Consider the following 25,924-nt stretch of genomic DNA (forward strand, 5'->3'; position numbering starts at 1 on the left):
TCAATTCCATTTTAATTAAATTCAAAAGGGTTTTATTGGCATGGGAAATATATGTTTACATTGCCAAAGCAAGTGAAATAGATAAAACAAAAAGTGAAATAAACTATCAGAAATTAACAGTAAACATTACCCAAACATTTCAAAAGAATAGATACATTTCAAATGATATATTATGGCTATGTACAGTGTTTAAATGATGTGCAAATAGTTGAAGTACAAAAGGGAAAAATAAATAAACAAATATGGGTTGTATTTACAATGGTGTTGGTTCTTCACTGGTTTCCCTTTTCTTGTGGCAACAGGTCACAAATATTGCTGCTGTGATGGCACACTGTCGTATTTCACCAAATAGACATGAGTTCAAAATTTTATTTATTTACGAATTCTTTGTGGGTTTGTGTAATCGGAGGGAAATATGTGTCTCATGTGGTCATTCATTTGGCAGGAGGTTAGGAAGTGCATCTCAAATTCCACCTCATTTTGTGGGCAGTGTGCCGTCTTCTCTCGAGAGCCAGGTCTGCCCACGTCTGCCTCTCTCAATAGCAAGGCTATGGATGCTCACTGAGTCTGTACATCGTCAAAGCTTTCCTTAACATTGGGTCAGTCACAGTGGTCAGGTATTCTGCCACTGTGTACTTACTCTGTTTAGGGCCAAATAGCATTCCAGTTCTCTGTTCTTTCCAATGTGTCAAGTAATTATCATTTTGTTTTCTCATGTTTTGGTTGGGTCTAATTGTGTTGCTGTCCTGGAGCTATGTGGGGTCGGTTTGTGAACAGAGCCCCATGACCAGCTTGCTGAGCAGACTTATCTCTCTGTAGGTGATGGCTTTGTTATGGAAGGTTTGGAAATTCCTTCCTTTTAGGTGGTTGTAGAATTGAAAGGCTCTTTTCTGGATTTTGATAATTAGCGGGGTGATCCATGTCTCCGTTGGGACCAAAAAGTCAAGGGACTGAAGGGCAGCATAGGCTGAGATGAACTCTGCGTTCTGACCGCAGATCGGCAGTTCCAAATGCTGCCAGAGACCCGGAATTCCACCTGGGTTGTGCGTGCAGGGTACACTAAATCAGAAGGGTTGCAGACAAGGGGTGGGGAGCGTCTGTAAAGCCTACAGGGAGAGGAACTAACAGGTATAGAACACACACACAGTAGTTGACAAAGCTACAAAAAAGAAAACTGAGAATCTGTAAATAACTAGGTAAGATACTCAAGTGGCAGAGTGGTGTGAGCCTTCCTCTCGTTCCTTCCTCAAACAACTCGGCAGAACCGTCTTTGTTTCGGCGATGGCCTTAGAGTTCCGGCAGAACCGAACGACCGCCGCTTACAGCTGCCACTGAGAAACCAGGGGAGACTGAAGAACTAACACTGATTGCTAATTGCCTAGCAGAGGTGGAGAGCACGCCTCCCTGTACTAATTGCTGATTGCCTAGGAGAGGTGAAACCACACCCCCTCCAATACAGCCACTGATTACTAAAACAAGTGACAAATTGCCCTGCCATTGCTCTGCCCCTTGATCCTGGTTGATGTGTCAACAACTATCTGCAAGTTATGAGCAGTCAGCAGTTCACACACCAAGTAGTCTACTGGGAAAACAGGAAGCAGTTCACACACCAAGTAGTCTACTGGGAAGACAGGAAGCAGTTCACACACCAAGTAGTCTACTGGGAAGACAGGAAGCAGTTCACACACCAAGTAGTCTACTGGGAAGACAGGAAGCAGTTCACACACCAAGTAGTCTACTGGGAAGACAGTCAGCAGTTCACACACCAAGTAGGATACTGGGAAGACAGGCAGCACTTAAAGTAGATGGCCCTAGCTAGCAAAAAGACAGTACTAGACAATAACAGATAAAGACAAAAAAATGATACATCTGGAGATATCAGGAGTCCTCTAGTTATAGAATGAAGCACCATACAGAGCAATGGGTTCTATAACTGATTCAAGTATTTTTTTAAATGGGATGTTGAATTTCATGTTCCTTTTGATGGCATAGAAGGCCATCCTTGCCTTGTCTCTCAGATGGTTCACAGCGTTGTGGAAGTTACCTGTGGAAGTTACCTGTGGTGCTGATGTTTAGGCCGAGGTAGGTATAGTTTTTGGTTCGCTCTAGGGCATGGCATTTCTATTTGTGGTCCTGGCAACTGGAAACATTTTGGAACACCATTATTTTTGTCTTACTGAGATTCACTGTCAGGGCCCAGGTCTGACAGAATCTGTGCAGAAGATCTAGGTGCTGCTGTAGGCCCTCCTTGGTTGGGGACAGAAGCACCAAATCATCAGCAAACAGTAGACATTTGACTTCAGAATCTTGTAGGGTGAGGCTGGGTGTTGCGGATTGTTCTAGTGCCCTTGCCAATTCGTTGATACAGTTGAAGTCGGAAGTTTACATACACCTTAGCCAAATACATTTAAACTCAGTTTTTCACAATTCCTGACATTTAATCCTAATAAAAATCCCCTGTCTTAGGTCAGTTAGGATCACCACTTTATTTTAAGAATGTGAAATGGCAGAATAATAGTAGAAAGAATGATTTATTTCAGCTTTTATTTCTTTCATCACATTCCCAGTGGGTCAGAAGTTTACATACACTCAATTAGTATTTGGTAGCATTGCCTTTAAATTGTTTAACTTGGGTCAAACATTTCTGGTAGCCTTCCACAAGCTTCCCACAATAAGTTGGGTGCATTTTGGCCCATTCCTCCTAACAGAGCTGGTGTAACTGTGTCAGGTTTGTATGCCTCCTTGCTCACACACGCTTTTTCAGTTCTGCCCACACATTTTCTATAGGATTGAGGTCAGGGCTTTGTGATGGCCACTCCAATACCTTGACTTTGTTGTCCTTAAGCCGTTTTGCCACAACTTTGGAAGTTTGCTTGGGGTCATTGTTCATTTGGAAGACTCATTTGCGACCAAGCTTTAACTCCCTGACTGATGTCTTGAGATGTTGCTTCAATATATCCACAATATTGTCCTACCTCATGATGCCATGTATTTTGTGAAGTGGACCAGTCCCTCCTGCAGCAAAGCACCCTCACAACATGATGCTGCCACCCCTGTGCTTCACGGTTGGGATAGTATACTTCGGCTTGCAAGCCTCCCCCTTTTTCCTCCAAACATAACAATGGTCATTATGGCCAAACAGTTCTATTTTTGTTTCATCAGACCAGAGGACATTTCTCCAAAAAACACTTTTTTATGGCGGTTTTGGAGCATTGGCTTCTTCCTTGCTGAGCGGCCTTTCAGGTTAGGTCGATATAGGACTCGTTTTACTGTGGATATAGATACTTTTGTACCTGTTTCCTCCAGCATCTTCACAAGGTCCTTTGCTGTTGTTCTGGGATTTATTTGCACTTTTCGCACCAAAGTACGTTCATCTCTAGGAGACAGAACGCGTCTCCTTCCTGAGTGGTATATGACGACTGCGTGGTCCTATGGTGTTTATACTTGCGTACTATTGTTCGTTGAACGTGGTGAAGGTGCCAGATGAACGTGGCACCTTCAGACGTTTGGAAATTGCTCCCAAGGATGACCCAGACTTGGGGAGGTCTAAAAAACATTCTGAGGCCTTGGCTGATTTCTTTTGATTTTCCTATGATGTCAAGCAAAGAGGGACTGAGTTTGAAGGTAGGCCTTGAAATATATCCACAGGTACACCTCCAATTGACTAAACGTATGTCAATTAGCCTATCAGAAGCCTCTAAAACCATGACATCATTTTCTGGAATTTTCCAAGTTGTTTAAAGGCACAGTCAACTTAGTGTATGTAAACTTCTGACCCACTGGAATTGTGATACAGTGAATTATAAGTGAAATAATCTGTCTGTAAACAATTGTTGGAAAATTACTTGTCATGCACAAAGTAGATGTCCTAACCGACTTGCCAAAACTGTAGTTTGTTAACAAGAAATTTGTGGAGTGGTTGAAAAACGAGTTTTAATGACTCCAACCTAAGTGTATGTAAACTTCCGACTTCAACTGTATATACACTGAGTGTACAAAACATTAGGAACATATTCTCTTTCCATGTCATAGACTGACCAGGTGAATCCAGGTGGAAGCTATGATCCCTTATTGATGTTATTTGTTAAATCCACTTCAATCAGTGTAGATGAAGGGGAGGAGATGAGTTAAAGAAGGAGGTGAGACAGTTGAGACATGGATTGTGTGTGTGCCATTCAGAGGGTTAATGGGCAGGACAAAACATTTAAAACAGTGTTTGAGACAGTGTATGAGAGTGTTTGGTAAAATGTCAGGGTTTGTCTGATGATAATAATCTTTTAGGGGCTTCTGAAAATCATTGAGAGAGTTGGTAATAGCCAGACTCCAGGCTGTATGTATGTGTGTGTGCGTGTGTGTGCGGGTGTGTACGTGCGTGTATGTTGGCAGGGGCAGGGCGGTGATGGTGAGTGATGTTCACATGGCTGATTATTGGTGATGGGACCAGGTAGAGAGTAGTGTGTCAGCAGCTTTCAGATGCACAGTGAGGGACAGATGCTCTGTGAATACAGACCAGCCAGCCAGGCAAGGCCCTAACACACACACACACACACACACACACACGCTGGCCTTGATCACGAGAGCATACGCTCCACTATCGTTTTCTCCTTCACTGCTCCTCTGGCAATCAGTTTAGGAGTCACTTGAGCATCCCATCCAGCACAGGACAGTACATGACATGACAGGATATATCAGTACAGGACAGTACAGGAAATGGACAGCTGACAGCGTTGCTGTGAACTACTGTATTCATTAGGTGTGGGGCATCATTTCAATTCCAGCCATTTGCAGTAATGCATGAAGTCATTAACTTTTGGGAGTTGTTGGGACAATGAGGGCCGAGAAGGGTGAGATGCCTTCTAGCTGATGGGCTACATGAGGCTACATGAGGCCACATGCAGGCAGCGTTCCAAATTGCACCCTTTTCCCTATATAGTGCACTACTTTTGACCAGGTCCAATGGCCAATTGAGACACATTCACAGAGCAACAACGCAGCCTCAGCCATTGTATTTACAATGGTGTTTGTTCTTCACTCATTGCCCTTTTCTTGTGGCAACAGGTCACAAATTCTGCTGCTGTGATGACACACTGTGGTATTTCACACAACGGATGTGGGAGTTTATCAAAATTGGAATTGATTTCGAATTCTTTGTGGGTCTGTGTAATCTGAGGGAAATATGTGTCTCTAATATGGTCATATATTTGGCAGGAGGTTAGGAAGGGCCACTAGGTTTCCACCTCATTTTGTGGGCAGTGTGCACAAAGCCTGTCTTCTCTTGAGAACAGGGTCTGCCTACGGCAGCCTTTCTCAATAGCAAGGCTATACTCACTGAGTCTGTACATAGTCAAAGCTTTCCTTAAGTTTGGGTCAGTCACAGTGGTCAGGTATTCTGCCACAGTGTACTCTCTGTTTAGGGCCAAATAGCATTCTAGTTTGCTCAGTTTTTTTGTTAATTCTTTCCAATGTGTCAAGTAATTATCTTTTTGTCTTCTCATGATTTGGTTGGGTCTAATTGTGTTGCTGTCCTGGGGCTCTGTGGGGTCTGTTTGTGTTTGTGAACAGAGCCCCAGGACCAGCTTGCTTAGGGGGCTCTTCTCCAGCTTAATTTCTCTGTAGGTGATGGCTTCGTTATGGAAGGTTTGGGAATCGCTTCCTTTTAGGTGGTTGTAGATTTTAACGGCTCTTTTCTGGATTTTTATAATTAGCGGGTATCGGCCTAATTCTGTTCTGCATGCATTATTTGGTGTTTTACGTTGTACACAAAGGATATTTTTGCTGAATTCTGCATGCAGTCTCAATTTGGCGTTTGTCCCATTTTGTGAATTCTTGGTTGGTGAGCGGACCCCAGACATCACAACCATAAAGGGCAATGGGTTCTATAACTGATTCAAGTATTTTTAGCCAGATCCTAATTGGTATGTCGAATTTTATGTTCCTTTTGATGGCATAGAAGGCCCTTCTTGCCTTGTCTCTCAGATCGTTCTCATCTTTGTGTTACCTATGGCTCTGATATTTAGGCCGAGGTATGTATAGTTTTTTTGCCAATTTTTACCGCACACTTGTTGTTTGTGTACATGGATTTTATAATGTTGTATGTTTTTCCCTCAACACCACTGTCCATCAATTGGTATAGCAGACCATACCAAATTGAGTCAAAGACTTTTTTGAAATCAACAAAGCATGAGAAGACGTTGCCTTTGTTATGGCTAGATTAGGGTGTGCAGGGGGAATATGTGGTCTGTCGTACGGTAATTTGGTAAAAAGCCAATTTGACATTTGTTCATTGGATAGGTTTCTCAATTTCTTTCTTAGGTTTTTGCATTCTTCGTAAAACCATTCGTCATTGTTGTTCATTTTCTTCAGTTTGCTGTTTGAAATGTTTTGATTTGATAGGGAAGCAGAGAGGTCAAATATACTGTTTAGGTTTTCTACTGCCAAGTTTGCACCTTCACTATTACAGTGAAAAATGTGTCCAGGAAGTTGTCTGAAAGGGATTGAATTTGTTGTTGCCAAATAGTTTTTTGTTAGGATTTCACACTAGTTTCATTCCATCTATAGCATTTCTTAATATTATTAAGTTCCATTGGCTTTGATGCCTCATTATTGAGTATTCCTCTGTTCAAGTAGACTGTGATTTTGCTGTAATCTATAAATGCTCTGAGAGACTCTGGTTTGAGGTCAGTGATAAAGTAGTCTACAGTACTACTGCCAAGAGATGAGCTATAGGTGTACCTACCGTAGGAGTCCCCTCAAAGCCTACCATTGACTGTGTACATACCCAGCGTGCAACAGAGCTGCTGACACGTTTTTGTTTGTTATGTTGTCATAGTTGTGTCTAGGTGGCATATGGGGGAGGGAATGCTGTCACCTCCAGGTGGGTGTTTGTTCCTCTGTGTGCTGAGGGTGTCAGGTTATTGTCCAGTTCTGGCATTTAGGTCGCCACAGACTAGTACATGTCCCTGGGCCTGGAAATTATTAATTTCCCTCTCCAGGATGGAGAAGCTGTCTTCATTAAAGTATGGGTATTATAGTGGGGGAGGTATAGGTTGCACACAGGAGGATATTTTTCTCTGTTGAGATCATTTTCTTTTGAATTTCTAGCCAAATGTAAAATGTTCCTGTTTTGATTAATTAAATAGTGTGTTAGGTCTGCTCTATACCAAATTAGCATACCCCCTGAGTCCCTTCCCTGTTTCACACCTGGTAGTTTGGTGGATGGGACTACCAGCTCTCTGTAACCTAGAGGGCAACCAGTGGGTTCATCTCCTCTATACCGTGTTTCTTGTAGCATGACAATGTCTGTATTTCTGATTTCTTTGGTGAAGTCCAGGTTCCTGCTCTTTAGGCCAAAGGCAAATGACCTCAGGCCTTGGATATTCCAGAATCTCTCTCTCCCTCCCTCATAGAACAACCAGGATATAAACATCAGCTGTAAGGTAGAGCGACAGTGTCACCTAGTGGTGTGTTGATAGAACAGCCTCTCTCCCTGATCATAGGGACATAGAGGGGTGGAGGCGAAGTGCACAGCAGCATTATATTATCTATGTATTATTCAGCTGTGTATTATTCAGCTGTGAATAATACAGCAGGCCTTTTCAAACAGTACATTCTCCCCAGAGTGACTCATGTCTTACACAAGAAGCTATGGTTCATCAGCGGATATACGCAGGTGTTTATTACTGTATACGGGAGGGATAGAGTATGTAGTCTAGCACTAAGGATCTCGGAGGGAAAAGGAAACACTTTTACTCCTCTGAAGTTTAACATGTAGGCCCACAGAGGAACAGGCTGGACAGAGTCCCATTCCCTACCCTCTATCGTAGCTACAAACCTTCAGTTTGTACTGTGCAAATTAGTAAGCTCTGGGAAACTTTGAAGTATGTTTTGATGTTAAGCAATGTATCATGCTGCCATTGATATGCATGTTCGCTTAAGGCTTTGAATTTGAAGACTGCAAATTGACTGCAAGAATCGCAAACAGATTCAATATTTGACTAAAACATAATAATTTCAAACCTTTCTTACATTATACGATCACATATATACTGAGTGTACTAAACATTATGAACACCATGACATAGACTGACCAGGTGAAAGCTATAATCCCTTATTGATGTCACTTAAATCAGTGTAGATGAATGGGAGGAGACAGGTTAAAGAAGGATTTTTAAGCCTTGAGCCAATTGAGACATGGATTGTGAATATTTGCCATTCAGAGCGTAAAGGGGCCAAATAAAATGACCCGCGGCCCGCCAGTTGAGGAACCCTACTCTAGACATGAGTTATTCTCTACACATGATGTCCCACTGCACAAAGTCTTTGACATGTCTAATGACACAGAAAACCAAGTAGCAATTGAGATGATATGGTTCACTGGATCCTAGTCTAGCTGTTTGTGTTGTTCTGCCGACAAAAAAAGCAGAGACACACACACACACACACACACACACACACACACACACACACACACACACACACACACACACACACACACACACTACATACACACAAACACTCAACATGGCCTTGTCTGAACTGGTCCTTCCCCAGCCCTAGGGAGGAGAGAGTCAAAGATGAGGGTTGAGGGTTGGGCTGGGGGTCACAGCGTGGGTTCTCTGCTATGAAAGGGCAGATAGGCCAATGAGAAAGCAGCAGATGAGCCAGGCAGCTTGACTCACACCCCTCTTCTGATGCAGTAAACAAGCAGGAGCCCCGGCCCAGTGATGCTCCAACCCTAGCCCCAGCCATGGAGTCAGTCAGGCCCCGAGCCTGCTGATAGGCATGGCAGGGCAGGGAAGTGGGTGCATGGCATCATATCCCAGTCAGTGCCCAGTGGTGCAAAGAGAATGTGATGTGATCTGTGTATCCTGAAGACAGGCGCTGCTCATCAGGCCGCATCCCTTACATGCATGGTCGTTCCGGATGATGACACAGGAATTAGCTGGTTGTGATGGTGGTAGTGATGCCGCAGGACGGAACAGAACCTTGTGGCTGTCAGAGAACAGGGGAGGTTTAAACACAACCCTGAGTAAGGAGGGAAGACAGGCGGATATGTCACACACACACACAAACACACACTCACACATATACACACACAAACAGCTCAGACCCCCGAGGGTGAGGCCAAACCAGGCAGGAGAGCATATACTGAGCTATGACAAACCCTGGCAGACTGGCTTGGGGCATCATTCAGAGCCATAGTGAGGCAGGATTGTTTGGACTAGCGGCAGTGGGGGTACATAGTGGATTTAAGCGGCAGCGTTGAGCTGTCACTCTGAGGTCTGTCAAAGCTCTGAGTCAGCTCTCTACTATAGCTCTGCTCTGGCTTTGTCACGAAGGGGGAACCGTTTCAGGACACCTTGCATGACAACAGTCTCTTATCCCCATATTACTAATGCCTGCATCATCATAACAGATGTGTTACTGAGATAACAAACAGTTATGAGGTCAGACAGGTCATATGAATATGTATCTAATTCACAGGGAAAGAGTAAAACAACAGATACATACATTATTTTTATTTTTTTTAATCTGTGTGTGCATTACTTATATCAAAAGGTTGGCAGTTCCTCATTAAAGTCCTGTAGATCAATTCATTACTCCCTTTTTGTTTCCAAAGCTCTACTACACAAGCTTCCAACTTACCTAACTTTGTTGCTAACCTATAAAAGAATGAGATACCAAACCCACTCACATGGTTGGTTAACTCTTCAGATTCCTCGGGTCTGCACGGAATTAGCTACATCTGCTTTTAGTTTTCACTTCCAAAATGCATTACATTTGGATTCCCTGGTGCCACTAGGGCAGTTTAAAATCCTGATGATAAATGAGTGCACCGAGGTGTGCAATTGTTTTTAGTGATTGATTTAATAACTTGTTCGTGATGTTAGTGATGTTCTAATGTAATGTAGTTGTTTGTTTACTTTATGGTCTCAGGGCACCATTGAAAATGAGACCCTGGTCTCAATTGGGCTCCCCTGATTAAATAAAAGGTAATAATATTACAGTTATGTTTATTGTCTTTGCCATTCCTAATCTGAGCTCATGTTGCCAGGTGTCATTAAAAAATGCGACCCTCCCCTCCCCCCTCTTCCCAACATTACAAATATGTTCACATGACCCTCCCCTTGTACTGTAAAATAAATTGCACACCCTCCCATCTCATAGAATTAATTCAAAATAATGTTTTTAACCACAAATACTGTAGCGACCCTATGTTTATAAATGTGGATATCGACTTTTCCGCTTCAGCATGCTTTTGTGGCACAGTTCATGCCACGCAGGGCTACGGGCCAGAAGGTTGAGGCTTCGCCAAACACCACAGACGAGCTCACTCTCCCTGCCTGTTTCATTAAACTACGATCAGAGCCATCTGCAGACAATGATCAGCTAGAGGGATTTCAGATTTTCAAGATTTTGATGCCATATTTATAATTATATAAAATATATGCAACGAATTGTCCACCAATAGGTTTCTGTGCCAATGCACCACACAACCAATAAACAAAGCATACTGACTTCGGGCACTTTAATATCATGGTTTGTGTTTTCAACACCACAATAAATAGACTATGTCAATCTCGACAAAAACAACTAACATCTCTCTCTACCTTGTAGTCTTACCCAGTATCGAAGACTTGGCTTGACAATCTCCCAATGTTATTACACTTTTTGGTGTTTTGTAACAGAATGGAAAGAGTTTTGAAACTCTTTCTATTCACCAAATGACCTCTGCGCAGTTTGGATTGATTGATTGATTTTATTTGTCAGTTAAAAAAAATACATATACACACAAAGTACAAAGATTTTATAAGGTGACCGGGATCAATAGTTGGGGACTTTCCATTGTGGTCCCTATTTTTAACATCAATACCGCGGACGCTGACGTCTTGCTCCCAGACTTGCTAAACACCTTCTTCGCCCGCTTTGAGGGAAACATAGTGCCACCGACGTGGCCCACTGCGTGGCTGACATGAGTAAGTCATTTAAGCATTTTAACCATCACAAACCTGCCTGCCCAGCCGGCATCCCTTGCTGCGTCCTCAGAGCATGTGCAGACCAGCTGGCGTGGATTGTTTACGGATATATTCGATCTCTCCCTATCCCAGTCTGTTGTCCCCACTTCAAGATGTCCACTATTGTTCCTGTACCCAAGAAAGTGAAGGTAACTATTCTAAATGACTATTGCCCCTTAGCACTCACTTCTGTCATCATGAAGTGCTTTGAGAGGCTGGTTAAGGATCATATCAGCTCCACCTTACCCGCCATCCTAGACCCACTACAATTTGCATATTTCCCCAACAGATCCAAGGATGATGCAATCACCATCACACTAAGCACTGCCCTATCTCACCTGGACAAGAGAAATACCAATGTAAGGATGATATTCATCAACTACAGCTCAGCCTTCAACACCATAGTGCCCTCCAAGTTCATCACTAAGCTTGGGGCCCTGGGTCTGAACCCCGCCCTGTGCAACTGGGTCCTGGACTTCCTGACGGGCTGACCCCAGGTGGTGAAGGTAGGCAACAACACCTCCGCTACTCTGATCCTCAACACGGGTGCCCCACAAGGGTGCGTGCTCAGCCCCCTCCTGTACTCCCTGTTAACCCATGACCGCGTGGCCATGCAAGTCTCCAACTCAATCATCAAGTTTGCAGACGACACAACGACTAGACAGCCTACAGGGATGAGGTGAGGGCCCTGGTGGAGTGGTGCCAGGAAAATAACCTCTCATTCAACATAAAACAAAATGAAGGATATGATTGTGGACTTTAGGGAACAGCAGCAAGAGCACGCCCCCAACCACATCGACGGGCCACAGTGGATAGGGTGAAAAGCTTCACGTTCCTTGGCATGCACATCACTGACACCCTGAAATGGTCCAACCTCCGGAGGCTGAAGACGTTTGGCTTGGCCCCTAAGACCCTCACACACTCCTACTGATATACCATTGAGAGCATCCTGTCGGCTGTATGGCAACTGCACTGTCAGCAACCGCAGGGCTCTCAAGAGGGTGGTGCAGTCAGCCCAACACATCACCGGGGGCACACTGCCTGCCCTCCAGGACATCTACAGCACACTGTGTCACAGGAAGGCCAAGAAGATAATCAAGGACCTCAGCCACCAAAGCCACAGCCTGTTCACCCCGCTACCATATAGAAGGCGGTGACAGTACAGGTGCATCAAAGCTGGGACCGAGAGACTGAAAAACAGCTTCTATCTCCAGGCCATCAGACTGGTAGATAGTCATCACTAGCAGTCCTCTGCCCTGAATTTTAGTCACTGTTACTAGCCAGCTACCATCCGGTACTCTACCCTGCACCTTAGACACTGCTGCCCTATGTACATAGTCATTAAACACTAGTCACTTTCATAATGTTTACATATAATACTGCTGTACACACCTTTCCTATTCATATACTTTCCATAATCCCAATACACACCATCATATACATATATTCCGGACTCTTACACTGCTTGTTCTAATATTTCTATATTTCTTCATTCCTTTCTTTTTTATTTTGTGGATTTCCGTGTATTGTTTTGTACTGTTAGGTATTACTGCATTTTAGAGCTAGAAACATTAGCATTTCGCTACACCCACGATAACATCTGCATAATATGTGTACGCAAAAGTACGTGATAAATATGTACTGCACATAAAAATAACTTTAGCGATTATATTTCCATGTACCAAATGAAAAAATACAAGTTAAATGGGTTTCCATCACACTTTCAACTCTACTTATGGTTTTCTCACCCAAAGATTGTTGCGTCATAAAGATTGTTGCGTAATCTCGCTGTTGGCTAGAGCGCATTTACATGATGAGATTAATATGGACAAAATAGCGAGATTATTTTAATTGTCAAACGGCAGACAAGCATAGAGGATCACGTCACCAGAAAAATACCCTAGATATTTGTTGGAAAGGAGCATCAAGCTCATCACCTTGCACTTTCACCACCCTGTGAAGTTCATAACATATTTAACCTGTAGACCAATAAACTGCATGCTTTCCCGACAAGTCGTGGGAGGACCACACATGTCATCGCGTGACTCCCAAGTTTACTTTACCATGATAGTTATTATATAAATATTTGCGCATAAAAGCGTTTCCACCGACATTTCTCACATAATTCATTTTACCCACACAAAAAGATCTCACCTTGTCTAGCGTATTTTGTTTTGTCGCCATTTGTAAAGTTTACCGAAAAATGATCTCTTTCCATCAGGCCTGTCTTTACATTTTTTATCTGACATGCATTTTACTGGCATAAAAAGTTTGGATGGAATCCTGGCTATTATAGGAGGCTGCAGCCTAGTGGTTAGCGCGTTGGGCCAGTAACCGAAAGGTAAAGGTAAAAAGGTAAAAATAACCCGCAGTTAACCCACCGATCCCCGGTAGTTCGTCATGGTAAATAGGAATTCGTTCTTAGCTGTCTTGCCTAGTTAAATAACAAAAACTGTTAAGCCATTTTGAGGATGCTAGAATTATGTTTTGGACTAACGCATGCCTACAGGAGACTGTTGAAGTAACCCAATCAGATGAAAACATTGTGACTAGTTGTGTGCCGTATATAAAAGGTAATACATTTCACAAGTTAAATGATACATGTTTAGGCTATATTGAATAGTTAGGCTCTAGGTGCGCGAAGAATAGCCACTTGGATTGGAGAGGAGGCACAGCGCATGTTAAACTTTCCTGAATGACTGGTCCTTCCGGGAGCATATGTGGCCACATTATTATAGGACGACTTGGGAGAATGATGATCTGTAACAGACGGCGCATCTCAGTATCAGAAGTAAAAATACTGCCAGACTGGCCTGCTAACTAATCCAAATGGAATGAAACATTCAAATCACAGGTCTTTTGTGCCGTTATTCAAATGACATTTTCACTGCAGCCTAGAGTACACTTTTGTACACACTTGAAAACAATAATGCTAGGTACGGTAATTGTATTGTCCTTAAACAAGATCAATAAAGGAGTGATCTGCCAGCATTGAAGTGAAAGCACCCTGATTAGCTTTCTCCTTGTCTCTGTATCTCTCTGGAGCAGCGTTCTAATTTCTCTCTCTCTCTATCGCTCGCTCGCTCTCTCTTTCTTTCTTTCTTTCTTTCTTACTCTCTCTCTCTTTCTCCCGCAAGCATGCACACACACACACACACACACACACACACACACACACACACACACACACACACACACACACACACACACACACACACACACACATGCATTTACTCCCTCTCTTCTGCCTATATAACTGAGGGAGGTAGCGAGGCGTGGGAACCAGTATTAGAGCTGCCTTGATTTGTTTGATATTCTAAATGTGCCCCACTTCAGAAATATTACCATATTTTTTGTTTTCTGGTTGAGAGCTGTTGGCGTGGCAGCAGCAGCTGTTGGCGTAGCAGTAGCAGCAGTAGTCACGTGTGATATTATAGGCCTTATGCTTGTGCTAGCAGCATCACTATCATCCTGATGAGAAGAGGAGTCTGACTGCCAAGCCTGAGCTAGGGAAGCAGTGAGAGCTATTAGGAGGTGCCAGCGAAGTGTGACTGGAGCAGGCCAGCCAGAAAGGCAGGCAGGAGTGGAGTTGTGAAGGAGAATTACTCTCTTCTCTTTCCTTCCTTGGCTGCAGCTAGACTGTGTTCCCCTCTAGTGGTTTCCCCATTACAGCCAGAGCAGAGGTAGAGGCAGCACAGGGGGGAATGTCACCTTCATAAGCACTCACATAGCGGGAGCAGAGGGAAATACAATGACACAGAAAAGCCAGCAGGTTTACTCCATGCTGCTTGTGTGCTTGGCTACTTCTGGAAGTAGTGGTGTACAGTACGGTTGGTGGGGCAACACAGGGAAAGAGATAAGACATTGCTCAGTAATTCTGTGTTGCACAAGCACACTGTGGTGTGAAGTGGGATAGTTGGGGATGGCATGTTACAGGGTGCAAGTAAGGGGTGTAGAAGTGATAGGATTCAGTATGCGTATGGGTGGGTTAGTAGTGTACAGTGTATTAAGGGGGTGTATGGGTGGGTTAGTAGTGTACCATGTATTAAGGGGGTGTATGGGTGGGTTAGTAGTGTACCGTGTATTAAGGGGGTGTATGGGTGGGTTAGTAGTGTACCGTGTATTAAGGGGGTGTATGGGTGGATTTGTAGTGTACAGTGTATTAAGGGGGTGTATGGGTATGTTAGTAGTGTACAGTGTATTAAGGGGGTGTATGGGTGGGTTAGTAGTGTACCGTGTATTAAGGGGGTGTATGGATGGGTTAGTAGTGTACAGTGTATTAAGGGGGTGTATGGGTGGGTTAGTAGTGTACAGTGTATTAAGGGGGTGTATGGGTGGGTTAGTAGTGTACCGTGTATTAAGGGGGTGTATGGATGGGTTAGTAGTGTACAGTGTATTAAGGGGGGTGTATGGGTGGGTTAGTAGTGTACAGTGTATTAAGGGGGTGTATGGATGGGTTAGTAGTGTACAGTGTGTGGTGGTGATGGGGAGGGGGCTGTATTAAATATTCTTATTTTTGGACATTTACACTTTAGTCATTTAGCAGATACTCTTATCCAGAACGACATACAATTAGTGATATATATATATATATAGGTGGGTCAGTAGTGTACGGTGTGTTGGTGTGCAGTGAGCGGGTGGTGGTGGGGAGGGGGGCTGGCGTGGCTGGCTGGCTGGCTGGTGGTAGTGGCTGTCTGGCTGACGTCTGTGTCTCCTCCTCTCTCCCGGCAGTTCATGGCATCAAGTGGACTTGTAGCAACGGGAACAGCAGCTCTGGCTTCTCAGTGGAGCAGCTGGTGCAGCAGATTCTGGACAGCCACCAAACCAAGCCACCTCCCCGGACCCACAACTGCCTCTGCACGGGCACCCTGGGTAAGGGGGAGGGGATAGGGGGTAGATACGGGCAGGAGGATAGGGGGTGAGAGAGAAAGGAGAGATGGGTAGGAGAAGTCAAAGGACAGAAGGCAGGGAGAAGGAGAAGAGGTTTAAGCTCATACATCATGCTCAGAGTGAATGTGAAAGTGTCAGGGTCATGGCTCTCTCGTTTTGGATTGATAAAAGTTCAAAAAAATATCAAAAGGAACACCAATCAATCAAATGATTACTTGAATTACAATTCCTTGGATAATTACATGTGTTTCCAGGTGATTTGTTTAGGTACAGAAGTACAGGCAGTATTCTTATTGGTATTGTATGAATTCTGATGAGCTGTTGTAACAAGTCATTTAAAGCCTTCCCACAGAATTAGTTTGTGTCACCGAGATTCACTGTACCCTTCTACATTCTTTCTAGATGATTGATGACTTATGCTGTATTTAATGCTATCTCTCAGTAACCTCTCCTTCCTCCCTCTAACAGGCGCAGGGAGCAGCGTGCATCACAAGTGCAACAGCGCCAAACACCGCATCATCTCCCCCAAGGTGGACCCCCGTGGAGGCTACAGCAGTGGTCACTCTGAGGTCCAGAACAACGACGTGTCCGAGGGCAAGACCGAGCACAGCAGCCATGGAGGAGGGGGTGGAGGAGGAGGGAAGAGCTCAGGGGGAGGAGGGGGTAGCGCCAGAGAGAAACGCAATGGAAAGGTCCACAAGCCTGTTCTCCTGCACCAGAACAGCACAGAGGTGTCCTCTACCAACCAGGTGGAGGTCCCAGACACCACCCAGAACTCCCCTGTGTCCATCAGCAGTGGCCTGAACAGCGACCCAGACATGGCTGACAGTCCCGTGGTGACGGGCTTGGGCCATGTAGCCGCCGTCATGTCCCAGAGTGTCTTCATGTCCGAGGTGACCGGAGACCCCGTCTACAGCATGTCCCCCACAGGGGGCCCCAACACCCACCTCATGGGCCCCGACGCAGCCTCCCAGGGCCTGGTGCTGTCCGGTGTTGTGGCAGACAGCCACAAGTTTGCCTTCCCCAGCGGAGGAGCTAGGGAGGGGGGAGCAGACGGGCTATCCATGCTGTCTGCAGCCGGGGTGTCTGAAGAGCTGGTCCTATCCAGCAGCCTGGATAACGGAGGCATGAAGATACCTGAGACCACCATGAACTTCGACCCTGACTGCTTTCTCAATAACCCCAAGCAGGGCCAAACCTATGGGGGCAGCAGGCTGAAGGGGGACGGCAGCTCCTCCTCCTCCTCCTCTTCCTCCAACGGCACCAATGGCAGCATGCAGCGCTCTCCCTCCATGTCAGACTCTGGATACAGCTTCAACTCTGCTCTGGTGAAGAACATCAAGACGGAGGACATGTCCTTCGAGCAGCAGCTGGCCACCGAGCAGGGATACCAGGTGGGGGTGGTGGTGAGCTGTGGAGGAGGTGTGTCTTGTTCCTCTGGGGCAAGTTCAGCACAGAGCTCCCTCGGCCTGACCCCTGCAGGCTCTCTGCTGCCCTCTGGAGGAGGCCTGAGCCCCAGCACCACCCTGGAGCAGATGGACTTCAGTGCCATCGATGCCAAGCAGGACTACCCGTCCGGGGCTGGGACAGTGGGCTATGGCCAGCCTATAAACAGCCCCCACCTCTCCCACCAGAGCCACTCGCCCAGCTTCTTCCTCCAGGACACCCAGCAGCCCGGCCAGGCCCAGCAGGGCAGGTCCTCCATGGGCCAGAAGACTCACCTGATGGAGCACAACTCCCACGACTCCACAGCCTACATGAGCCTGCAGGTGGTCAAGACGGACTCCCCTGGCAGCAACGGCCATCTCCACCACCACCACCAGAGCCACCAGGGCCAGCATAGGGCCAACTGCAACGGGGGCTCCCCCACCGAGGGGCCAGGGCAGGGGCCTGGGTCTCTCCAGCTCCTGCAGTACCAGGGGGGCTTCCCTGGGCTGGGGCCGGAGCATGAGGAGGTGGTGGGTCTGGAGCAGCCAGGCAGCGTGAGCTCAGGCCAGGCCGGGGGAACAGAGAACGGAGAGGGTCTACTGAAGCCTGGGGATCACCTCCAGGCCTGTGGAGGAGGCAACCAAGAGGGAGGAGGTGCAGAGCACTACCTGCAGCAGGCCAATGACGGAGGAGGAGGTCAGGGAGGTGGAGGGAAAGGAGTGGCCATGCACAACGGAAATGGCGTCAACAATGACGGCAGCGACCGCTCCCAGCAACAGCAGCAGCTGCAGCCCCTCCTCCAGGGGGCTGGGATGGTCCAGGGCCTCTACAATACCGTGGGCCACCACCAGGGCCTGGGCGGAGCAGGCTCCAATGGGGTAGCAGGAGGGGGAGGCATGGAGATCAGCCTGGACCACTTCGACATCTCCTTCGGGAACCAGTTCTCTGACCTTATAAATGACTTCATCTCTGTGGACGGTAGTGGAGCCAACATGACGGCCGGAGGAGCCCTCTACACCCACCAGCTGGTGGGCAACCACGGCTCAGATGGCCAGGCCACACCTAGCGGAGCTCCTCAGCAGGACCAGGAGGACGGAGGTGTAGGAGGGGCCCGGGGAGCAGGATACAGCCCCTCAGAGCTTTGTCTCCAGCCCTGCTGCAGCCCCCAGTCACTTGGTGGAGGTGCCGGGGGTGCAGGGGTGGAGCCAGGCTCCCTGGCCTACATGCACGTGGCGGAGGTTGTGTCTGCAGCCGTGGCCCAGGGGGCTCTGGGTATGCTGCAGGCCACTGGGAGACTCTTCATCGTCACTGACTACTCCCCTGAGTGGTCCTACCCTGAGGTGAGCCTCCACCACACTGTTAGTGCATGTTCTCCTCCTTTAACTATCATTATACTCCAATTTAATTACTAAATAGTTTTATATTGTCATTTTAGTCAGACAGAGTTTTTTTTACTCCTACCAACAAACATACATATCAACATAGTTTGAACTGTAATATCACTGTTCAACCACCGGATGGCAGCTCAATAATGTAATGTACAGAGAGCGTAAGTCTGTGTAACGCAATGACACTGTTCCACCACAAGATGGCGACCACTTTGGTCAGTCAGAAAAATGGCTGTAAAATCACGGTCCAACCACAGGATGGCAGCCCAGTCAAATATACCACAGAGACAATACAAGTCTATGTAATGTCAATGACACTGTTCACCCACGAGATGGCAGCCCTTTCACTAGATTTCATGCAGTTTGAGGATACATCACTGTGTGATCATGTTATTCCTACTGCTCTCCCCTAGATGGGAGCATTACATTAAATAATAGCCCAAATCACACTCGCTCCCTCATATCTAGTATAGATTCAGTTTATCCATTTCCCGCTCTGTGAGTCTGTGTGTTTATCTGTTCCAGGGAGGAGTGAAGGTGCTCATCACTGGTCCATGGCAGGAGGCCAGCTCTAACTACAACTGCCTGTTTGACCAGGTCGCTGTCCCTGCCTCTCTCATCCAGCCGGGGGTGCTGCGCTGCTACTGCCCAGGTAAGACTGGCCTCACTGGCCTGGCCTGCCACACCTCCTGTATCCTTCCACCACGGCCGACTAAATACACAGTCTATTTATTAGGGATATCAGTCATTTTCTTTTAGACTTCTAATTTGGTTTCTGGAGATCAGCATACATTACATGAAGGTTCCTCAGTTGAGATTGTGTCTCACTGGACACTGAGATGTTTTAAGAAGAATAGTATAATGTTCCTAGGTCTACAGGGGTTTAGGGTCAAGAGTGTTAGAGTTGTAGCAGTTATCAGTGAAGTGTCTGATTCAGACTCTGTCTGTCTGTCTCTGTCCACAGCTCATGACACTGGGCTGGTGACGCTGCAGGTGACAGCCAGTAACCAGATCATCTCTAACTCAGTGGTGTTTGAGTACAAGGCCCGCGCCCTGCCCTCACTGCCTTCCTCACAACACGACTGGCTCTCACTGGACGGTAAGAGACAGTCTATCTGCCTCTGACCTTTCTGTCTCTCTCGCTCTCTCGCTCTGTCTATCTCCCTCTCCCTCTGCCTCGCTCTCGCCGCCTCTCTCCCTCTCCTCTGTATCTCCCTCTTGCCTTCTCTCTCTCTTTCTCTCTCCCTCTCCTCTGTATCTCCCTCTTGCCTTCTCTCTCTCTTTCTCTCTCCCTCTCCTCTGTATTGCCCTCTTGCCTTCTCACTCTCTCCCTCCCACTCTCTTTCTCTCTCTCTCTCTCTCTTTCTCTCTCCCTCTCCTCTGTATTGCCCTCTTGCCTTCTCACTCTCTCTCTACCTCTCTCTCTCCCACTCTCTTTCTCCTTCTCTCTCTCTCTCCCTCTCTCTCTCAAGTATGAAAGCAGCAGTGAGTCAACTCCATTAGATCTTGGGTTCAGGTTGTGTTACAGGACATTGGAGAGCACATGTCTTGTCCTGTGTCTTTATTGTTTTCTAATGTCAGGAAATGTCAGAATCAATAGTTGCCTTGAATCAACTGTAGTAGGAACTCAGTTAATTTGGGGTTTGATTTGACTATAACCATGAAGTGCACCAGTCCTTGTCCTGTGTCTTTCAGAGGATGCTATTATGTTCTGATAGACTTGTCAGGATCAATATCTAATAGCTGTATTGAATCACCTTCATTAGAAATTGAGTTGATCTTGGACTTCTATGACATACATGAGTGTATGTTACTGGGCACGCATGGAAACTGTGATTGGCTGCACAATGAAGACTAGGACCCAAGGGTTTTGCTGCAGGAAATCTTGTGAATTAGTATATTTAGACTAATGGTAGGGAGAGATGGAGTAAGGCACTACAGGGATGTTTATCTCTGTGTTCATGTTGGTAGGCACAGGTAGGTGTATATACCGGTATGTGTGTGTGCTTTCCCAGTGTGTGTGTGAGGGGGGGGGGGGGAGCTCCACAGTTGCACACTTACTGCAGTGTCAACACGACTGTGCATTGACAGGATAAAGTAGGGCATGGTGAGGAGAGGGGAGGACTGGAGCGAGCGAGCGGGCTGACGGGACAGCTGCATTGCAGACGGCCCTTGAGGGAGTGGGAGTGAGTAATCAGGAGTTGTCGGCTCCCAGGCAGGCGTTGCACGGTGGAACCAGTGTATCCCTCCGCCATTCATTCATATGGTAAACTCACTCTCTCTCTGCCTCACTGGCACATTCACAGGACCAGTTTAGGAGGGGCTAAGCTAAGGAGCTGATGGAAAACACAAGTCTGATCTGTTCACCCATTCCCCTTTCCCACTCAGTGGCTTGATATTGGCTTGGCAATTGTATTGGTAATGGTTTTGGCTTGTGGTTGCATTTTGATGGTTATTTTGGCTTGTGGTTTAATTTGGAATCATCTCATTTGCCATGTATGGTAATAATTTACTAGATGTATTTTCTCAATCTGTTCATGTCCAAAGGTGACAGGTTTACTGCTGACTTTTCAGATGTATGCCTATGTTGCCTAATACTTGTCCTGATGACACTCATAAATACTACATGGTGTTTATAAATTAATCCTGCTACACTGAACAGAAATATAAACGCAACATGTAAAGTGTTGGTCCCATGTTTCATGAGCTGAAATAAAAAATCCCAGAAATGTTCCATATGCACAAAAAGCTTATTTCTCTCAAATTGTGTGCACAAATATGTTTACATCCCTGTTAGTGAGCATTTTATCCTTTGTCAAGATAATCCATCCACCTGACAGGGAAATAAAAGACCACTCTAAAATGTGCAGTCATACAACACAATGCCACAGATGTCTCAAATTTTGAGGTAGTGTGCAATTGGCATGCTGACTGCAGGAATGTCCACCAGAGCTGTTGCTAAATTGAATGAGATCATCCGGCTTCTTCACCTGCGGGATCGTCAGAGGTTACTCATGCTTATTGAGTAATCTCAGTGACATGTTGATTGAGTAATCTCAGTGACAAGCTGATTGAGTAACCTGTGACATGCTGATTGAGTAACCTGTGACATGCTGATTGAGTAACCTCAGTGACATGCTGATTGAGTAATCTCAGTGACATGCTGATTGAGTAATCTCAGTGACAAGCTTATTGAGTAATCTCAGTGACATGCTGATTGAGTAATATCAGTGACAAGCTGATTGAGTAATCTCAGTGACATGCTGATTGAGTAACCTCAGTGACATGCTTATTGATTAATCTCAGTAACATGTTGATTGAGTAATCTCAGTGACATGCTGATTGAGTAACCTCAGTGACATGCTGATTGAGTAACCTCAGTGACATGCTGATTGAGTAATCTCGGTGACATGCTGATTGAGTAATCTCAGTGACAAGCTTATTGAGTAACCTCAGTGACATGCCGATTGAGTAATCTCAGTGACAAGCTGATTGAGTAACCTCAGTGACATGCTGATTGAGTAATCTCAGTGACATGCTGATTGAGTAATCTCAGTGACAAGCTGATTGAGTAACCTCAGTGACAATGCTGATTGAGTAATATCAGTGACAAGCTGATTGAGTAATCTCAGTGACATGCTGATTGAGTAATCTTAGTGACAAGCTGATTGAGTAACCTCAGTGACATGCTGATTGAGTAACCTCAGTGACATGCTGATTGAGTAACCTCAGTGACATGCTGATTGAGTAACCTCAGTGACATGCTGATTGAGTAACCTCAGTGACAGTGACAAGCTGATTGAGTAATCTCAGTGACATGCTGATTGAGTAACCTCAGTGACATGCTGATTGAGTAATCTCAGTGACATGCTGATTGAGTAACCACAGTGTCAAACTGACAAGCTGATTGAGTAACCTCAGTGACATGTTGATTGAGTAATCTCAGTGACATGCTGATTGAGTAACCTCAGTGACATGCTGATTGAGTAACCTCAGTGACATGCTGATTGAGTAATCTCGGTGACATGCTGATTGAGTAATCTCAGTGACAAGCTTATTGAGTAACCTCAGTGACATGCCGATTGAGTAATCTCAGTGACAAGCTGATTGAGTAACCTCAGTGACATGCTGATTGAGTAATCTCAGTGACATGCTGATTGAGTAATCTCAGTGACAAGCTGATTGAGTAACCTCAGTGACAATGCTGATTGAGTAATATCAGTGACAAGCTGATTGAGTAATCTCAGTGACATGCTGATTGAGTAATCTTAGTGACAAGCTGATTGAGTAACCTCAGTGACATGCTGATTGAGTAACCTCAGTGACATGCTGATTGAGTAACCTCAGTGACATGCTGATTGAGTAACCTCAGTGACATGCTGATTGAGTAACCTCAGTGACATGCTGATTGAGTAACCTCAGTGACAAGCTGATTGAGTAATCTCAGTGACATGCTGATTGAGTAACCTCAGTGACATGCTGATTGAGTAATCTCAGTGACATGCTGATTGAGTAACCACAGTGTCAAACTGACAAGCTGATTGAGTAACCTCAGTGACATGCTGATTGAGTAATCTCAGTGACATGCTGGTTGAGTAATCTCAGTGACAAGTGAAAAAATAACAAATTGATACACTAGTATCATCCAGTACAATAACGGGTGCTCTCCAAGGTCCTGAAAGTTAATTTACTTTACGACAACACTAAGTATGGACTACTATAAACTACATCAAATATTGCCATTTTACAGCACCACAAATTATTCTATTAAAATAAAATCATATTTACACCAAATTCACTGCATGAAGCAGTTAGTTGCATTGTATAACACAGCATGAATGACATTCTGCACGTGCTACACCACAGATAAATGTAACCTAGAAAAGACTCAACTCCAGATATGCGACACTATCCATTTGCGTGCCTGTAATGACCCATAATTTGATCACTCAATAGCCTTAATAATATAATTCCCATTCCGTTCATTCTGAAACTGTGCTATGCTATGATGTGCTAATGGCACAGCTGCCTGCCTGCTTTGATTTGTCATAATGCAGAGTGGGGGAGGGGGCACTTTTCCTTCCTCTGCAGCACTGCAGGTACGGAGCCATGGGCAGGACAGAAAACACTGAGGTATCGGAGCTGCAGAACAGTCTTTTACCCGTTAATAATTTTCTGTCCATTGTCCTGGACGGTCCCGTTGGCGCTCACTACCCGGGTACTGGTTCGTTAGGAAGACAGTGCGCGCCAAATTAGGCTATACAGAGCTGTTCACCGCTCCTGGTGGTTCTCCATCTAATCTGAAAGTAAACAGGTGTAGTAAAGCTACCTACCCTCATAAAAAAACCAGGGGACTGTGTAATGCAGGGTCACTGTTAGGTAAATACGGCAACCTAGCGCAGACATACAGGGCAACAAGCGGTTTGTTTCAAATAAATAATGTCGATATAGACTGGAGCTGACATTTACCACTGGAGATAACCGCTCATTTGAAGGCTAACCCACTTTAAGTGACAATGAACCGAAGTAGGCTACATAGGCTGCGTCGAATATTTTCTCCATCAAATAAAATCAAACGCGAGAAAAAACGACTTGTACAAAACGTGTACACACCTCAGTTTGGTTGTTGGTCGGCAGTTGAAAATTTCAAAGTAAAAGCGAAATGTATTAATAGTAATGAGAGCGCCAAGGGGGCTCGAGCTTTTAAAAGCTCGACAGCTGGAGGAGAAAACTAGGGCATCTGTTTACCTGCGGCACGTGCGCACGACGACGTCTACTCGCAACAATGTATTTTATTTTACTGCAGGCTAGTGGGGGACTGAGGAGAGAGAAGCGCAGCAAGGGAAGGAGGGGGTAGGAGAAAATGATGTGTAGGGGAGGGGGCTATGATAGAAAGAGTAGTGAGTGGTCTTTATTGCTCTCTCTCTCTCTCCCCTCGCATCGGTGTTCCACTTTGTTATAGTGTTAATGAGTGCTCTATTGATCTTCTACACACCAAGGATATTGTTTTACTCATAGCATCATTTAATACCAAGAAACTGTGGGAATTGGGAAACTGCACATAAATGAAATGCAGCATGCTTGGACTTTGGTCAGGATGCCAGTGAATGACATCTGCTCTTCCTAAAGAGAAGGGAAACAGTTTGGCTTTTCAGGGGGACTCTACCAATGGAAAATGAAGTAGAAGGTTAGATGTGTTTAGAGTATTTTTGTTGAACGGTGTTGTGGTGTATCTGTGTGTTATCTTCTGGTGACTAACAGGAGAAGTTAAGTTACACACGCTTTAGACGTTTTACTCAAAGGCTGACTGTATTGTTTCAAGACGAGTACTAGCATGTCATGCTCTTATCGTTTAGCCTACTATTGTTGAGAATGTTTTGTTGTGTGCTTTCTCAAAATGTTTAGTGTTACTGTCTGTGACTGTCTCCTTCATTTCACACTGTAGCAGTAGAGTAGTTGGTGTGGAACTAGCTTGTTTCTCTGTACTTTTTTAATCTGTCTCATTTTACGCCTTCATTTTTTTTTACAAAGTCAATTAAACGGAAGCTTAGTATTTGTTTCAGCACTATCCTTAACATGCAAGGGCTTCAAATTGCAGCATGGGTTCACAGCTTACTATCACATCATAAGTACTCACAAAGCAAGATTATCGACAGTTTATTTATAGCCTACGAACGAGATACACTCAAAAAGCCTGAAAACCAGCATGTCTTTAACTCTAGTGCCGGTAACAAGGGGGATTCTTTCACGTGCACAATACACGAGCGCTAATTTCGCTGTCCACCGCGTCATCCTTCTGAAACTCAAAAGCAAGTTGATCAGGTAGGCTAAAGCAGGCTATCTTTTGCGTGCTTAGTTGATGCTAGAAAACTAATGAATAGTAACTGACTTATTTAGTAGTTCTCACGTGCTAATACAACGAGACCAAACCAGTTTCACAACTGTGGCCTGTGCCATTGAAAGCATGCAGAAACACGCAAGATGGATATGATTTAGTGACCGAAGCTAAAAGGATAGCATGACCGAAAACAGGATTCGACACCCTCCTAGCCTGACTGCGCTAGACTTTTTAAAATACATGAGTAACAAGAGGAGGGAAATGCACTATTAGAAAACCATTAACAGCTCTGTAGTAACAAAACACTTCTGCAGCATAACGCTGAAGCCATGGGACAAAGTATTTCAAGTGTAACAGTGATTAAA

General features: G+C 45.3%; 1 protein-coding gene across 10 annotated transcripts in view; it reads left to right on the forward strand.

Annotated features, from left to right (window-relative positions):
- The window catches only part of LOC139557477 (calmodulin-binding transcription activator 1-like), a 574,167-nt gene that overhangs the window by 511,761 nt on the left and 36,482 nt on the right, over nt 1-25,924 (forward strand). For 7 of the 10 annotated variants that reach the window (XM_071372343.1, XM_071372334.1, XM_071372335.1 and 4 more), the window contains 4 exons: nt 15,747-15,887; nt 16,374-18,673; nt 19,247-19,373; nt 19,686-19,820. In XM_071372343.1, coding sequence (XP_071228444.1) covers nt 15,747-15,887; nt 16,374-18,673; nt 19,247-19,373; nt 19,686-19,820 — 2,703 coding nt within the window. Of the gene's footprint in view, nt 1-15,746; nt 15,888-16,373; nt 18,674-19,246; nt 19,374-19,685; nt 19,821-24,604; nt 24,909-25,924 lie in introns of those variants that run through there. The other 3 variants (XM_071372339.1, XM_071372344.1, XM_071372341.1) reach the window with 2 other exon arrangements.

This window comes from Salvelinus alpinus, chromosome 28 (genome assembly GCF_045679555.1).
Source record: "Salvelinus alpinus chromosome 28, SLU_Salpinus.1, whole genome shotgun sequence".
Classification (NCBI taxonomy): Eukaryota; Metazoa; Chordata; class Actinopteri; order Salmoniformes; family Salmonidae; genus Salvelinus; species Salvelinus alpinus.